Source organism: Electrophorus electricus, chromosome 16, assembly GCF_041902795.1.
Source record: "Electrophorus electricus isolate QZ-2024a chromosome 16, ASM4190279v1, whole genome shotgun sequence".
Lineage (NCBI taxonomy): Eukaryota > Metazoa > Chordata > Actinopteri > Gymnotiformes > Gymnotidae > Electrophorus > Electrophorus electricus.
This window is the reverse complement of record NC_137512.1, coordinates 17,464,887-17,482,827: the sequence shown is the minus strand read 5'-3', so window position 1 is coordinate 17,482,827 and position 17,941 is coordinate 17,464,887. Positions and strand designations below refer to the sequence as shown.

At 40.1% G+C, this 17,941-nt stretch overlaps 2 protein-coding genes across 2 annotated transcripts; one reads left to right on the top strand and one right to left on the bottom strand.

Annotated features, from left to right (window-relative positions):
• Nucleotides 1–335: 335 nt before the first annotated feature.
• On the bottom strand, nt 336–5,358 carry samm50 (SAMM50 sorting and assembly machinery component). The gene is made up of 15 exons (XM_027024531.3): nt 5,200–5,358; nt 4,527–4,637; nt 4,326–4,427; nt 4,126–4,213; nt 3,934–4,040; nt 3,576–3,706; nt 3,276–3,363; nt 2,974–3,102; nt 2,736–2,807; nt 2,556–2,642; nt 2,376–2,446; nt 2,141–2,208; nt 1,628–1,774; nt 1,312–1,453; nt 336–1,000 (listed from the first exon to the last, which is right to left on the bottom strand). The coding sequence occupies exons 1-15, from the start codon at nt 5,218–5,220 to the stop codon at nt 955–957; spliced, it is 1,410 nt and encodes a 469-aa protein (XP_026880332.2). The 5' UTR covers nt 5,221–5,358; the 3' UTR covers nt 336–954.
• A 599-nt stretch (nt 5,359–5,957) lies between these two features.
• Nucleotides 5,958–17,363, top strand: efcab6 (EF-hand calcium binding domain 6). Its single transcript, XM_081699147.1, has 31 exons — nt 5,958–6,076; nt 6,436–6,601; nt 6,721–6,941; nt 7,177–7,256; nt 7,337–7,406; nt 7,487–7,623; nt 7,718–7,836; nt 8,059–8,180; nt 8,270–8,418; nt 8,532–8,615; nt 8,777–8,897; nt 9,085–9,258; nt 9,828–9,911; nt 11,402–11,562; nt 11,650–11,772; nt 11,915–12,089; nt 12,252–12,366; nt 12,448–12,572; nt 12,748–12,977; nt 13,083–13,170; nt 13,552–13,670; nt 13,830–13,961; nt 14,122–14,277; nt 14,498–14,714; nt 14,843–15,040; nt 15,188–15,415; nt 15,534–15,740; nt 15,964–16,156; nt 16,296–16,480; nt 16,744–16,893; nt 17,228–17,363. Exons 2-31 carry the CDS (start codon nt 6,457–6,459, stop codon nt 17,348–17,350), a joined length of 4,431 nt encoding a protein of 1,476 aa, XP_081555273.1. The 5' UTR covers nt 5,958–6,076; nt 6,436–6,456; the 3' UTR covers nt 17,351–17,363.
• The last annotated feature ends 578 nt before the right edge of the window (nt 17,364–17,941 follow it).

The window sequence follows — 17,941 nt, the reverse complement described above, 5'->3', positions numbered from 1 at the left end:
CGAAGGCTTCTCAGGTGATCCATGGAAGATTCAGGAAAGTATCGGTGCATTCATTCAGGAAGTGGGTCATTAAGAGGTGGGGGGGGGGGGGGGGGGGGGTTCTGTAGATATTTTCTACCATAGAAGGCAAAGATTTCCAAATCTTCCCCTTAAATTTTTCCAGGAACCTTGAAACAGCTTCCCCCAGAATGGCATACTGGGCAAACCCATTGTTTTTGTGCTGACAGTACTGACAGAAAGAAAAAGCCTAGTGAGAGCTGGGACCTCCATTCTATGATTCATGTTTCCTACTATGTTAAGTTTGAATTGGATGAAAAAAGAAACAGGAGCCAAAATGCTTGTCACTGGGCCACAAGCTTTTGTGGAGTTTTATCTGCTCTTGTCTATTTGCATTTGCACATTTGACACTTTGTAGCTTCATACAGGGAAAATAAATGAAAACATTGAATTCACAAAGAGGGAAGAACCAGTAAGAGAACCTCATGCTTAACATACAGTACCAACAAAGACACCTGCTACTGAAACTGAAGTTCCAGTCGAGCAGAAGCATGTCTTCACTTTGCTGGAGCAGACAGACTGGAGCACAGCAACGATTTACACATAGAATGATATTTCACATGACAATGAAGTGGAGACTCCCAAGGATAGGATGAAAATCAAACTACACTTATAAAGTTAGGAAGCATTATTTATTTACCATTTTGCTATTCAAACAAATAAATATGTCATAAGAGCACTGAAGGGTCATTCCCATCCCCACTCCCCAGAAGTACTTGTCCTTTAATCAATCTGTATTATTTGGGGGTTTTAAACTACTGTCCTTTGAATACTTCATGCCAAAAGAACTACTGAAACATAACAGTTATCGCTCTTTATTGGAACTTCATACATATTCTATCCATATGTAAAAACCTTTTTTTTGTCCAAAGCTGACATGTTAATGTCCTCAGGATATTACAGAAAGCGAATGCCTGCTCCAAACTGCACTCCATCACATATCCTAAGATAAAGAGACATACACATACACTTTAAATATTACATACTATGTAGATTAAATTATTATACTGTAGTTATATTAAACTGTATAAAGATACATTACTCTGTATAAAAATACAAGGTATATAACTGTGTAATATATTCATCTTACATGTCATTTTTATGACAGCTGTTTGACTGGATGTGAGCATGTTTGACTGAAGTTTGGGTTATGGGAACTACTTCCTAAGAGCATCAAGAGCACCACACTCTATAGGAGTGTTTTTGGGAAACACACTCCTGCCTATTTGAGGATTAGGCTGGGTGAGGGTGTACCTGTCTCCACTCTGGACGCCCATGGGAATGCAATAGTTGAGCTCAAGCCGAGCAATGTTTCCCAAGCGCAGTACTATGCCTGCACCATATGACCAGCGAATGCACTCCGCCAGCCTGCTCAGGTGAGCCCTCGGCCCCTCGCCTAGAAAAGGACCATTAGCAGTGAAAGACATGGGCCAGAGATGCTCAGAGCTGCAGGAGCATAACTGTGGTTCTCCAAAAGCACCAGGTAGTGAGGAAAAATGCCCACTAATGCTGATGTTAAAATGAACACATCTAGTCGTGCTGCACTGGGTCCAGGAGGTCCAGGACTCACCATAGTTGAGGTTGCACAAGTTTCCGGCATTGAGAAAGAAGTGTGTCCTGAAGAGGTCCCCAAAGCCCCCCCGGCCCGGCCTGAAGGGCAGTGGGGTGTAAAGGTGGATCCCACCAGCCCAGTATGCCTCCCCACCCAGGTAGTCGCCTGCCATTAAGAGTAGCAGATCTCATTTATTTCCTCCCAGTGAGGTATTCATTAAAAACAAAACAGCTACAGCATGCTCTAATGCTCTGCTGCATAGTGTTACATGGGGTCCCTTACAGCATAATCTGGTAATTGGTTCTGGTGTGTTGTAATGCAACTATTGTTATCACCCTCTAATCCCTTTCTGACAGGAAGCCTACATATAAACAGACTAGAATTGAATCTGTATCAAAGCATGGCCAATTAATGTCCAAATAACTATGAAAATGTTTGTTAAATTCTGATTTACTCGTGTCAATTATATAAAGTGAAGAGGAGGCTATTTTTAAATTTGGTGTCTATGGTCTCTGGTGTGAGTTTCCTTACCTTCACTCTGAGGTCCAATACTGTACATGCTGAACCCCCTCACACTGGTGGGGCCTCCAAGATAAAACCTGACGTTCACATTAAACCATGTCAGATCTATCCCTGTCACAGTACCACTATTAATTTTGTGCATATAAAAAAAAGAGGAAATCTTAAGATCCATTTTTTACTTTAACACTAATTCCCAGGTTTATGCAAGCCACACCTGTCCTCACTATAACACTTCAGAACAAACCTGTCCGCAATGGATGTGGGTTTGTCTCCAATGGGCAGCAGCATGCCCCCCCACAGCGAGGCAGAAAGGACCTGCAGGCAAGAGGGAGGCTCAAAATACCACACTTATAGACCCCAAAAAAGCCCTAATGACACACTGTCCCAAGAGCAATCCAATTCTGTCTGTGCTTTTACCACTCACAGAGTCCCAGAAGAGGCGCCTATTGACCTGAATCTCAAAGTCCTCCTTCAGGAAGCTGGCATCTCCACCTGTATAGCCTGCCAGCTCCTGCACAAGCAGAAAAGCTTGTTCAGCACCAGCATAAAGTGTTTCCGGTTCGGTTTATAAAACCAGGAAAAAAACGCATCTGGCCATACTCACCTGGTTGACTTTTAGTAAGGCACCTTTCTTAGGGAGGATTGCAGAATTGCGTGTGTCAATAACCATTGCATGCTGAAGAAAGCAAAATTCACTGGTTCAGATCATTTCTTTTAAGCACACATTTAATTCCAGCATACAAGTCTTATCTGCAGCACTGCATTATCTGTAGTTATCATGCATTCACTCAGACTACAAGGAAGCATTTTTTCCCCTTAATAATCACTATCGGCAGGCATACCGAGAGGGAGGATTTAAGTGAATGGCCGCTTTCCTCTCTGACAGCGAAGGAGGCGGTACGCGCCAGGCAGCTCAGCTCCCTCCACACGCCCTCCCACTTTACTGTATGGTTCGTCTTCCAGATGGGGAACTGCCAATCAAAACACAACAGCATCTAAATGTACTGCATGGCACATGATGTATTATGATATTAATGCATGAGTTAATGTGCCATCTTTAGCCACTTCAAATTAACCTTGCTAGGATAACACACAAAAATGTCATTCTATCAGTACAATAAGAGCAAGAAAGTAAAACCCTTACGCTGAACTCAGTGGAGATCCCTCTGTCAGTCTCCCTCAGTGAACTCCAAGGGAACTGCCCCGTGACTTTGTAGATGTTGACAGAGAAGCTGCAATAGCAAATCTGAGTGTCAGTAGCAACCAGTGGAAGCTCGGGTATGGATAAAGCAGTGAAGCAGACATGGCAATAAGAAAATATGTAGATTATGATGTAGAGTCTAATCCAAGGCCTATTCTATTGCCAAACTGTGATTAAATTAAGGCTGAAAAGGAAAATGAAAAGAATTAGCAACAGTGAACCATTCCTTAAAGAAGCACATACTTGCGCTCGAAGTGACCAGCCTGGGGCTTGAAGAAGGAGAGGCCGTAGGACGTTTCTTTTGTACCATATGAGAACTGGAAGGTGAGCTTCTCAGCACGGCCAAAAATATTGGGCAGTTTTAAACCCAGTACCTTCCAATCACAGGAAAAAATACTTAGAATTCACTGTCTATGAGGTATTTATTTTGACAAATTCCTCTCAGGGTTCTAAGAATATTCTCAACAGATGAATGAAAAAAGGACAGTGGATATGAAAGTAACGCTCTCTGAGACACTAAACATTAGCCATACCAGTGTGTATGTATCTTTGTGTGTATCTTTGACAGGTGGAATAAAACTTAGGTTCTTATCTAACTCACCATGCTACCCTCATTATTTCCCACCATAGTGTTGTAGCTTCCTGTCAGTCTCCTAAGCTCTTTCACCTCGAATGTCACGTCCAGTCCATTGGGCAGTGCATCCTCACCTACAGAAGAGAAATGCAGCCTTTTCATTTCTTTTAATCTTTAGGTGGCTACAACAAAAACTACTGCCTGTCAAAAATAACATACCTTCTGAAGTATCGATGACGACTTCCACTTGTCTGAAAATTCCCAGACGCAGCAATCTCTGTCTGGCATCATGGGATTTTTTCATCACCTATGGAATAAGAACAACACATGCAACTCTTACCTCACAAGGCATCATACCACTGCTTTGATTAACTCTTACTTCAACAGAGTACTCCCATATACAAATATGAGCTACTTACATCAATCAGGTTCTTAGCCTGGAAAACATCTGCAATTTCATATGTTAAGATATCCTCCTTAGTCCTTCCAAGGCCATCTATATGCACGTGCTGGACCACAACCTAAACAATTACAGAGTTTTGAAAGCTCAAACCTTGCAATAGCCTGCAAGAATTAAGATGTGTTTGGTGCTATTTTCAGTATAAACTAAAGCATCTCACATCTTTGTTTTCAAGAACTTCCTGTTGAGGCTCATGCTCTGGTTCTCCCAGATCCATGTCATCTGCCTGCACCCCCAACTCAGGCCCTTGCATCGGGAGAGGGTCTAAACTCTGAGGAGTAAAATTGTAGCATTTTGTGAGAAAAATGCTGACAAATGTAGCGTCTGTTTTCACGGGTCCTAAATGTAAACAGTTGTCTTGTAAGTTCTATTGGGATGAAGAGTCGCTAAACAAGTATCGGTTCCTCAAAAAAACATCAAACACTCTTTGTTTCTGAACAGCACATGACACTGGTCTATCCAGTTAAAATCAATTTCACTACAATTACCTTTATAGTAAAGGCAAGTTACACTATAACGAAAGGCTTACCCTGTTAGACAGGTAGCCAGCCAGTAGGCTAATACATTCATATTTGAATTTATCATCACAATACAGTACAAACTCTTGCATTCATGTTTATGCATACTGTGGTCTCTTCCTATCGTCTTACTGACTGCTAGCAGCCAAACATATCTACTGCACACGATATAGCTAGCTAGCTAGTACAGATCGGTGCGTTCTGACAACGCTCCAGCTTGACCGGCCATTCACAGCTAAGACAAGTTTGAGGTTGTCAGTGTTCAGAGGTCATTGCGTTAGTTTCTTCAGTAGATATGGAAAAAATGACACTTACTCTCGCATGCACAGTCCCCATGTTTAAAAGCGCCTTTACATTCAAATGTGCCTATAAAAATACAATGACACTTAAATCTGTGGGGGTAAAATTGTGCGGACTCTTGCTAACACATAGCGACTTACGAGGAGGCCGCCATGACACCTTTTAACCACGCCTCTTCGAGTTAAACGACACAGGAGGCAAATGAAACGTCATTACCCTTTCTTTTTGTCTTTTTTTAATTACAAAGGTAAACAAACACATTCATAACCGATATCACTGTATCTATTATGATGTATATGCAATTAAAAATAAATGTAAATAAATGTACAGTAATTTTAAAAAGTCACGTGCAAATGGAAAGGGGGCAGTTTTTTTCTTAATATATTTTCGCAAATTATCTTTACCTTCTATGTTACTATACTATGCACCTATACGCTCAAAATTTAAAACTTTTTAAAGATAGTCTTTATAACACTGTAGCTTAGCCGATGCTAAATAAATATAAGTTGCAAACTCAAACGGTTTATGAAAAGGTGACATTCATACTTGTGATAGTAATAGGTACGTCTGCGTCTGAATCTTCGTTATGTTTTGTAGACATTAAGACTATAAAAATAACTAATTCATTTGTGGGCTAATTGTTGACACACGTGTTCGATTTTTGGCAGCGTTTTGGCGGGTCTCTCGAATCTGGATGAGCCCTTGATTGACAGACTGTAACACGACCATCTCCATGACAACGTAAAGCGTCCTTGGTTTGTTACTGTGTAGTTAACGCTGGCTAGTTAGCCAGCTAACATACGTTTCCTCTTGCGGCTGAAAATAGTACGTGAGGAAGCTGGACCCGAGGAGAATAATTCCACAATCATTTGCGTCGTCCTAGCAGAACTGGGTAAGCATTTCAGGGTCACGTTTCACCTATAGATTAATTAATTATTCTTAGTAGAAATCCATTGTATTCCTTAACCTTCCCTTTTGCTCAAGCCAACTAACTAATTATTAGCTGGCTAATAATTGTATTTAAGCAACAACAGTTGATTGATGAACTGATTAAGTTGATTAAGTATTGCATATAAGGCTCAATACCTACTGTCCTCAGCTTAAAGCTATCAGAAACATTTTTGGAATGGACAAAAATAAACGGAACACTGGCTAAGATTAAAAAAAAATCTATAAACAGTTCCATCTCTGTAAAAGAACATAAAAATTAAATAGAAATGCAAATAAATCATTCTGTGATATAACCTTCAGGTGCCAGTGCACTAGGCAGTGATGTCCTCAGTAGTGCCTCTCAACTCAGACCTTGAGGACCTGAGACCCACGTCACGAGGGCTCACCTTCATCCCCAGAGTCAGAAGCGTCAGTCGTACACCCAGAGGAGACTTTCAGAGGAAGAATGGCCTGAAATCTGATTCCGGTTAGAATGGGCACAAATTCTGTAGAAGTGATTTTTAATGGATAGTCTCAGCCTCAATGTTCAAAACCTTGTGTTCTTGTGCAATATTGAGCAAATGGATCTTTCTTTCTCCTGTGCAGCCTCCTCTGTGCAGTCAGTGGCAGATGAAAATCTGTCTTTAGCAGACATTGAGAGCATGCTCTCACAGAAAGTGGAGGGCAGGAGGGATGACCTGAAGGCAGCTTTCAAAGTCTTTGACCAGGAGGGCAGTGGCACTGTCACCAAAGGGGAGTTTCGCCGGGTCATCGAGAGCTTCCTTGTGCCACTTACACAGTCTCAATTCGAAACCCTTTTGGCAAAGGTGAGCAAGTTAAAAGTTCAAAATAAGTTAAAATATGGGCTCTCATTAGATCTCATTAGATACTTAATGGTGCACATAAGCTAAAGTATTAACATGGTGATATAGACTTATGTTTTAAAGGTGCTTTAAGACATGTAACATGACATCATACAGCATCTCATCAAGCCCATCATACATCACATCATGCACATTCCATTTTTTGACCATGTTCATCATTATATTGTATTTATTTTAGGTTCCAAAGAGAGGAAACAAAACTATACCCTATATGGAATTCCTACAACAATACTGCAAGCACTTGTCAGCACCAATTAGGTATTATGGGTACTTAATTTTTCTGAAGCATTTTAATTGTACAAACATTCAATGCAAATTATCAGCATCTCTTGATACAGAATTCCATCTGTGAGTGGCATTTCTCGGAGCTGGGTACTTGGAGAGCTGCAGTGTCGTCTGAAGGAAAAGGTGTGAGATTATGGTTTACTTTATAACAAAGTATGTTTTATTACATTTTCTAATGGTTTCCCCTATTTTACTTCTAACAGATAGGAAGCAATTTAAAAAACATCACAAGGGCATTTCGTCTGTTTGATTATAACCGTGATGGGCGGATCCAGCAGCATGAGCTGAGGAGGGTGCTGGAGAGTTACTGCTTTCCTATGAGCCAACAGGAGTTTCACAGGTCCTGATCTAATCCATGTATAGATTATAAGAATAGGATGGAGGAGCTACAAATTCAAACAGGGGACTCTATATCTTGGTGCTGATGATTGCAGGTTATGGTCACACTACAGCCCAAATAACTCACAGACACTGTCTTACAAGGAGTTTCTTGAGAGGCTTGGTGCTGATTGTGAGAAATACCGGAAGATCGCACCCGACTCTGCAAAACTTGGTATTGTCTAAGAGTAATATGATGGGTAAAATAATGCTAGTTTCAGTGCTAGTTTCAAGTTCCTGTATTCATAGTTATATTCATAGATTACTTTGGGCAGCTTTCAAAGAGGAAAATTTTTAATGTTTTGTGACAGATGTTTACTGCTCTTTTATAATGCTGTACTTTATAACATTGCTCTGTTTTCCACTTTATTTTATTACCGCTGAAAACCTGTTCAAGCTTTGAACTGGGATGCAGTAAACCAGTCTAGAGCAAGACCCAAAAGCAGGACAGCAGCTTGGACGTCGTCAGAAAAGGCTGGGAATACTTTGGATGAAGTCCATGCCAAGTTCCTAAAAAAAGTAAGCATGTAATACATCATTGTAATTACAATCAAATATCTTAATAACATATTAAAACCTGAATGCTGACTCTATATTCTGTGAAATAGATGAGTGTAAACCACCTTCTTGTGGAGAGAGCGCTTCAAGCATTTGACATTACCGACAGTGGTGTTGTCTCCCATGACGACTTAAGGGCTGTTGTGAGCAGTTTCCTTTTTCCAATCGATGACAGCACTTTTTTGAGTCTCTTAAGCAGGTATGAGGTTGATCTGTGTTATAGTTGCAATATTTGTTTGTGTCTCACGTTGTGATTAAGCTTGTTTTTGTGCCTTATAAGGATCAGCTACATTTACCTTTGGTTCAATGTAGGTTTGGACTGAACTCTGTTGAACGTGTGGAGTGGAGAAAATTCATTAGTCTATTCAAGGAAGAAGAGCAGGTATTACCTGCAGGGTGAGCCTAAGTTATAGTTTCTGAAAAATATTTCAGTGTATTTGATTGCATCAGAGTGTTTTCTGTTTTCTGAAATGCTGTCTAGAAGATCTCTGAATGCATAGGGGTTATAATAACAGGTGCTTTTTGTCTCAGCTATGTGATTCTCCTGTCTCCATTAGAAAAGATGCAGGTCCAGCTACCCATGATCTGTTGAGTATTAATGAAGTTCTACCTAGGCTACAACAAGAAATACTTGAGGTGTATCCTCTTCTGAAGAAATCCTTCCAAGTCTTTGATGAGGTTTGTTAAAGGTTCCTGAAGTCTCATTGTAGCCACCTACATTCACTAAATCATAAATTCTTCCATGATTAGCATTTTTCAGATATTTCAAAATTAAGAGATATAAAACTGCAAAGGTATACTAGAGTATCGTATAACATATATGATTTTATATTTCATGCTGTGTGTGTGTGTGTGTTTATTCCAGAAAAGAAGTGGACTGGTCAGCAGGAGTGATATGCGACGAATTCTGCAGGGTCTGATTTTTAGTCTTACAGATGAGCAGTTCAGAGGGCTGATGAATCTTGTCCATGCGCCGCAATCAGGAGCCATTCCCTACCTGCATTTCCTGGACTTTTTCTATGAGAAGAAGCTTGCAGAGGTATTGTAACATTTCAGTAACATGTATATGCATATATGGCTTTGCTTGTCTGACTTAATATATTCTTAATATTAATTACATTAAATTAAGTACATTTATATTTACAGCATTTGGCGGACGCTCTCTCATCCAGATCGACTTAGAAAAGTGCATTGTCATTTACTGATAGAACGCCTCCTAGCCAGTACTGTAGGGTGCAAGATACCTAGAATGCTGTTGAAATACAGGGATCAATGCTTTTGCCTAGAACTGCAAAACACATATAACTCTATCTTATTATAAATAAACAATACCCTACAATAAGTACTAGAATTTCAGTTAGTCAACATAGGAGCAGGATCAGTGGTCATTCTTTCCACAAATATTCCACAAACAGATGGGTCTTCAGTCTGCATTTGAAGGCAGCAAGGAACTCTGAATTCAATTATTTGATATATTTCTTTTTTATGAAGTGCTAATATACAGTCCCCTAATCTTAAGTCATGATGAACATGCATTACCTTAAGTTTTACTTAATGCTGTTTCAATTAAATGCAAGATAATTATGTGAGTTTTATATGTATCCATAGCAGGCTCAGCAGCAGAGCAACAAGGCTGCAGATCTGCCAGAGAGCTGCACTCAGCCTTCCACTACCTTAGCCACCTGGAGTGCAGTATGTACACTTCACTTCATAGACTAGCAATTAGAATTATTTTAATATGGTTTTCTCTTTCAAGTACACTTTGGTTGTAATGTCATTACATCAATGACATGTAATAATATATTTAATTATCATATGACTTTATTTTTAACGAGTTTATTAACCATATAACTACACCCAATTTGCTTTTCAAACCACCTAGCTTTAAGTCATGTCAAATTATGATAAATGTGTTAATGATTTTGTTTTAAATGTGACCAGGGCAAAAACAGGGTCATAATAGTCATGCTGACTGTTTACTTCCAAAATATTTGACTTGTATCATCAACAGCAGTGGCGGACTTGACAATAAATTAACCTGTAAGACCTGTACATGTAAGGACATGCACTGCATATTGTGACGTGGGGAGGCTTGGCAGGATGCAAAGAGGAGCCATATGACATACAACGACATATATTGTTAAACAGGAAAGACATTGTAGTGCTTAGGCTATCACAGGATCAAACACTGACAATATTCACATTCAAAACAAAAGATCTATATACTCAACTACATACTAAGAACACACAGCAAGGAGCAGGTGTGAAACCCAGTGAGGGTGTGGCCATACATACAAATGAACACACACACACAGGGAGTCTTGGGTACTGGAGGCTCGCCGCTCTCAGAATCTGCCGAGCACGTGTCCATCACAGATGGGGAATCCTCATGGAGGGCCTCCTGTATTTTATCACAGGATCTCCCAAATGGTCGACCTCCGAGTCCGACCAGAAGCTGACGTCCTGATACCCCTCACTCCGCTTGTACTCCCCGTAGTTTTCCCGGTAGTCCCAATATGGATAATAGGACCCTGTGGAGTCGGACCCTGGAAACTGGTTGCCATCATACCAGTTCCGGTAGTCCATCGAAGGTCTGTAGGTCTCTGCCGAGTCTAACCCTGTACTATACTCAGGGCCCCCCCCAAACGTTTCCAGGAGCACTCTCCCCTGTTGTACCAGTGTGGAGAGTGCCCAAGACTATGGGGGGTTTCCCCACAAGGGCTGGGGAGGAACGGTAACGCGCCTACTTCCCCTTCTTCTTCTTCTTGCTCATTCCTGGCATCCTTCGGCGGTAAGTGTTTTTGTGACATGGGGAGGCTTGACAGGATGCAAAGAGGAGCCGTATAGAATACAGCAACGTTTATTGTTAAACACAAAAGACAACGTAGAGCTTAGGCTATCGCAGGTTCAAACACCGACAATATTCACATTTAAACAAAAGACTTAACTCACACACTAAAAACACAATGAGGAGCAGGTGTAAAACACAGGGAGGGCATGGCCGTACGGACGAACGAACACACACACACACACACACAGAGGGAGATGTTTGGGAAGAGGGGCTTTACTGACACATGTGATACACAAAGAAAACTCTTGTACTTCTCCAGGAGTTATTTAGCATGTAGTTGAACAAGCATTTAATTGATGGAGTATATTTAACTATTTTATTCCATTTGTAGGTAGAAGGGATTCTTAAGGAGAAGCTATCTGAGCAATACGATTTATTGATGGCATCTCTAAACCAGGCAGACCCAGCTCAGAGTTGCACTGTCACTCCTGAAGACCTCAAGAAGCTGGTCGAGCAGTATGGACTAGTGCTGTCTGACAACCACTTTGACAAGTGAGAGTCTCACTGTGACTGATAGGGACTCATTTTGATTTTGATTTTCTTAAAGCTGCCTTATCTCTCCCCAATGTCCATCCCCAGACTCTGTAAACCATTTATGGACTCTGGAAAAGTGAATTACAAGCTGATGTTGACAAGCCTTGGGATCTCCAGGAGGAGCGGCGAGATAAAGAGTGCTAACACATATCTCAGCCCTATTCAAAGGTGCGTTTTAAGAGACTGTTTTCATTGAAAAGTGGCGAAGGGCAGAAAAGCCCTCAGCAAACAGCCTAATTGTCATTTCTCAGTCTGTCACATTTTATCAGTCATCTTTTATGTAACATGCTTTGGGCTGTTTTGTGTACAGAAATGAGAGTGCTTGTCGACTGCATGTGGGGAACATTAAAGGGCAGGCAGTGGCACAGGTCATTCTGAGGATGCTCAGAGACAGGCTGCAGATGCGTGGTCTCACACTCCAGCAGTGTCTGATGGCCACGAGCAGAAGCTCTGAAGGGGTGTTGGGCCTAAGAGAGCTCCAGAAGGTAATTAGCTCAAACATTGTTGTTAACAGTAATGATACACTTTGAAAAAATGTTGTCTTCGTCTAAAATCTTTACTTAATCACATGGGCTATTAGATCCAAGGAGTAAAGATACACTGAGCACTGTATTCTATCTATGCCCGCTTTGCACATCTTCTTTTAGATTCTGAATGACTGTAGAGTTTCCATGCAAGTGTCACAGTTTCAGACTTTCATCCAAGCTCTTGGTTTCTGTGATGGGCAGATCTCCTTTGCCAACTTTGTAGCCAAATATGAAGGTAATAAGTTTTATTCTCTAGTAAAATGCCATAGTATGATTTCTAACATAAAAAGGAAATACTTTTTGCCTTTTTACACAGATGCCATAACAAAACAAAGCAATGAAGAGCAAAAAAGAAAGTCAAATAATATCGAGGTCACCAGCTTTATGTCTGCAGAAGACAGTTTCAGTCAGCTTGAGAAAAGAATCAAAGAATGCCATGGGGTAGTGTTTTCCTTTGATTTATGTGAATAATTTTAGTTATGATTTTGGCGTTTTTGGCCCTTTAATAACACGTTTAATAATACATTTAATAACAATGTGTAAATAAGCCTCTAAATATAGTTATCACAAACTGACCTTAAGACAGAAAGTTAAAAAATCTCATATTTTCTCCTAGGATGTTTTAACAGCATTCCATCTGATGGACAGAAACAGAGATGGGCTAGTGAACCAGAATGACTTCAGAGTTCTGTTTGACAGCCTTAGCCTCATCACTAAGGAAAAAGAATACCAGAGACTGTTGGATATACTGGGCTTTAAGCCTGGCTCCACTTTGAACTACACTGAATTCTACAGCAAAGTCTGCTCTGCCACCAGGACTGAAGTACACCTAATCTCTAACAAGACGTAAGTGCGTCAGTCATTACTCACCATGGAAATGGCTGGAAATACTATCCCTGTAACATAGGCGAGGACCAATCATAATGTTCGTTCATGGCATTTTGTTCCCAGAGCTGATCAGTTGCTTGACAATACATGCGAGCAGGTCCATGCCCACCTGGTGGCCACTGCACACGCAAACTTGTCAGAGCTCACAAAGGTACCACTCCTTTTTTATCTTTCAGTGAAAAAGCTAACCATTAAAGAGAAAATATGGGGAAACAATTCTCCAGATTACTGGTTGATGAGTGGAAGATTTGAGTGTTCACTTTTGTATACTAATTTAGTTGTCCCATACAACACTACACAAAATAATAGCTTCATGTACTACAGCATCTATCCTGATGTATCTGAAACTTGCATCTTGATGTATCTGAGTGAAATATTTAAGAGTTCATGCATTTTCACTATAGTTTGTTTTGTTCTTCTCCATTGTATCTACTAAGTTTAAATATTGATAGTGAGATGAAATCTGGTGTAATTCAAATCATTTAAAAATCACATAGAACAACTATAAACATTTTCATGTGTTTTATGACAGGCTTTTTGTCAATATGGTGAAGATGGTGAAAGCTTCATCACTAAGAATGATCTGAAGCATATCCTCTATAAATACTACTTACCCATTACTCCAAGACAATTTGAGAAAATATGGGCAAGGTAAGGAATATTAAACAGTGTCTATAATACATGCAGTGGCTGTATTGAGAGTTGATATGCTTTTGAAAACTGACTCAGGATGAGTTTCAGTTTCAGACTCAAATGTAAGCTTGAATAAAGATGACAAAGAACTGATCCCACATCCTTTGTATCTACTAGGTATGATGAGAATGGCAAAGGCTATATCACTCACACAGAGTTCCTGGACAAGATGAACATCATGCCGTGTACACGGATCGAGTCTCCAGCAGAACCCACCCCTCTCACAGAGCCCACACTGCACAAGCTAAAGCAAGTAGCATGTTGAAAAAGCTCTGCTTCACAGTTAATGCCAATAATGTAAACTTGGAGCTTGAGTTTAATTTGAACTATTTCAGTGATGTTCAGAAACTGAGATTGAGAGTCTTTATTGGCATGCACACGAAGTAGAATACGAACTACCTCTTTGTAGGGAGTGGCTGAAGCTCAACTTTGAGGATGTGCGCAGGAGTCTGGTGGCACTGGATAAAAGGAATGACGGTCATGTGACATCAGTGGACTTGCTGTCTATGTTACGCAGAAATGGCTTCCAGATAGATGAGTACCAGTTATTGCATCTAATTAACAGGTAATACAAACATTCACAAAAACACACTCATTAGTATGGTTTTAACACAAAGCCACATTTGAGAGCTTGTTCCAGTTCATATACTTTCTTTCTAAGGATATTTTGAAATAGTTTTTGAGTTGAGCAGAATGTTAGTAGAGGAATTTGAGTTGGATGCAAGCATTTTGTAATCTTTCTCTTGGTTTTCTTCCTGCTGCTTTTATCCTTTCTTCTTTTGCAGTCTTGGGCTTCAAGTTTGTCACAATAAGCTGCTTTATCTTCATTTTCTGGACCGTATGTCTGGGCCTGTAGTTGATAGCAGGTCTGTCATGATGTCTCCAGTTAACTCATTTTTGGGGTCTCCTGTACCAGGAGAGAGTATAGAAGATCTCAGCCCTGAGAGAGCCTTACAGAGACTGCAAAAGGTGGTCACCACCTCCTCAGATACTCTCTCCAAGGTAAGGCCATACTAAGAAGAAATCATGCCATTATTAATATATGGAAATGCACTAATTAAAAATCATAATTAAAAAAACAATGGTAGATGGTCAGTTAAAATCGCATTCCTGCTGTTTTGGTGATCCAGGCTTTCACAGCATTTGATAAGACTGGAAATGGCAAGATAGCACAGCGTGACTTCCGGCGGGTGCTAGACCACTTCTGTGTCAGGCTCTCGGATGTGCAGTATAGAAGGCTGCTGTCTAAACTGTCAGTCAGAAACGGAGAGGAAGCCATATTGGACTGGAAGAAGTTTCTGCAAACATTTGACCTTTGCAACCAAGAGGTGAAAAATGTTTGTCATTCAGTTATTGCGGATAGTTCTGTTACTATGCTAACTACTAGTGATAGAGCATCTGACTTAATTGTTTCATGGTGTCTGATTTATGCCATATAAATTTGGGGTTTGTTTTTTTGGGTTTTATTTTTTCAGACATCTGAAGAATGGGTTGAGAAAATTCACAAGGCACGCTTCCCTAACCAGACCTGTCCTCTGCCAATCAGTGATATTTTAGGGCGGATCCGAGAGGTAGTCTCCGCCCGTCTTTACACCATCACCAAGGAGATGGTGGACATAGATTATGCCAGAATAAATGCAATCTCAAGAGAGGATTTCAGGAACATTTGTGACCACCACTTCCTGAGACTCACTGATGATCAGGTAAGCCCTAACTTTAAGTAACTCTTACTAAGTTCAAATTTAAAAGTATGACCAAACAACTCTTAATTCCCTTCACCATCCTGAACACCATAAGATACAACATATGTGACCTTTCCAGTTTGAAAAGCTATGGAAAATGCTACCAGTCAATGCCTTTAACAACCTGGATTACTGGGAGTTCCTCAAGAAGTTCACTGGAGAGCCCCAAGAAGCAGAAACAGCAAGAGGAACATCATCTCCAGACTCTGCTGGTCAATCAGAGAGTTCAGCTAATGTTGTCCCTTGGCGGCCAAAGACAGCATACTGCACCCTTGAACAAAACAAGGTATCATTACTAGTACTTGACCAATTAGGTAGCCTCATTTTTAAGTACCTTGCTCTGCATAGTGTTCTGCATAACAATGTGACACATCAGTAACATTATGAAATGTATAAGTAGACAACAGATATATATAAATACAAAAAAAAAAGTCTCATCATAGCATAAAAGAAAGATTAAAAATGACCATTGATGGCTGGTCTTATCACCACTTACCTCCTGACCCCAGTCACTAGTTCTTGAGCAGCCCAGGCGTCCGTCCACGGTGTGTGAAAGGTCTGAGGTGGCCCTGCTGCGGGACTGCGATGCCGTTGAGAGGAGACTGCGATCCCAGATTCAGAGCTGCTGGAGCGAGGTTCAGAGGAGGTGCAAAGAGGCCGACATAGAGAGGAGCGGCGAGCTCGATACAGACACTTTCTTAGGTATGTTGTTGTTGATAATGAGAACAACAGTTGAAAACTGCTTTTCACTTTTCTATGATTAAATCATCTTATTCTGTAGTTTCATCGTTACACGGGTTACAGAGCTAAAGCTGTTTTCTGGTATGTATTATTCCCCCAGGCATATTGAAGGATCTCCATATTAACCTATCCAAGTCCCAGTTTGAGCAGCTGTCCAAGAAGCTTAGCATCACAAGCAAGGGACATCTCTCCTACCCAGAATTCCTGCAGCACTTTGTGCTCATGCTCAGACCACAGGCCAGTATATGCACCAGCAGGCTCAAGATCCACGTGCCCAGAACACCGGTGAGGCTTCTGTACGCACTGCTGTACTGTTACAGATTACAGCATTGTTTAACATTACTGGACTTACTGTGCTTCCATACATTAGAAAACATAGAAGATATATAGTTTTGAAAGCTCTGTCCAAGATATGGAACTCTTATTTACTGTACTGTAGTGGTGAGAGACTACATTGTTCACAGATGAAGATAAGAATCTTAAGGAAATAAAATTGCATTTTCACTACATTACCCAGCATGCTGTATGCCGCTTCCTCTCTACCACAGATGAGTGCTGGGCACCTAAGCAGGCAGTGCATGGATGCCTTGCTCATGCTGTGTGCTCCTGTACAGCTCTACTGGAGGTCCATGAGGCGTGCGTTTATCTCTCATGACAAAGAGCGCTTAGGGAAGATTTCTCTTCAAAACTTCAAAAAGGTAAATAATACTCCCCTCCCCCCAGGTAATTCAAGGTAACCTATTCAACAGGTGATAGTGCTTTTCCAAGGCTTATTGTTGCTTATAATGTAATCAGGAGTAAAGATTTGGAGTAAAGAATTTGTATTCTTATATTGAGTAACTTGCCATGAGTTTTAATCTGTCTAGGACATTTGTAAAGTAAAATAAGAAAAAGAAAGAGAAGCAGTTTATATGATTTTCTGACAAACAGTACATTTATCTTAACCCTCCTTAACACAATTCTGATTAGGATATCAGTCAGTGATCAAGAACTAATAAAACTACTAAACTGCATGTTTGTCATTCTCAACAGGTTTTGAAACAGCACAACATTCATCTCTCAGAGGAAGATTTATTTCATCTTACATCCTTCTTTGATAAGAACATCTCAGGAAATATATCATACAATGATTTTCTACTAATTTTCCAAAAATAAATCCAGATGTTGTGATCATCTATATATAATCTATATATATAAACAATAGAAAACTGTTGTCATAGCTTGCACTTATGACTACAAAATCAATTTTCAATTATGCTATTTTCCTTCATTTAAAACATTTTCTTTGGTTGTTTTTAAATTAGGCTCTTTTTTTTTTAACACAAATAAAATTCAGAATGATTGGTAGATGCCATCACATTACTTATAATTAAATCAAATAAAACGTATGAAAAACAACATGTTCCTTAGTCTTACCATAAGCTTACTATTGTACTACTAATTAATTGGTAACAAGCTGGTGTAGTTGTATTACAGGGCTTGGCTGAAATTGGCATGAAGAGAAAACTGTCCATAGAATGAAAATCCCACCTGATTTTCCTTCACACAGTGAGGGAGGGTGGATCTCTGAATTCAATGGCAATTATTCCCTAAAATGTTTGGATGAAATAACATACTATTATAATTTAGAGGTGTATATTTAGCTTAGTATGCCATACTGTTTTGACTCTCCAATCTTACAAAGACATTAAAGTTGACAGTTCTTCCATGCTTTGGTTGCAAAGGGTTATTGCTGGTAACCTTTCC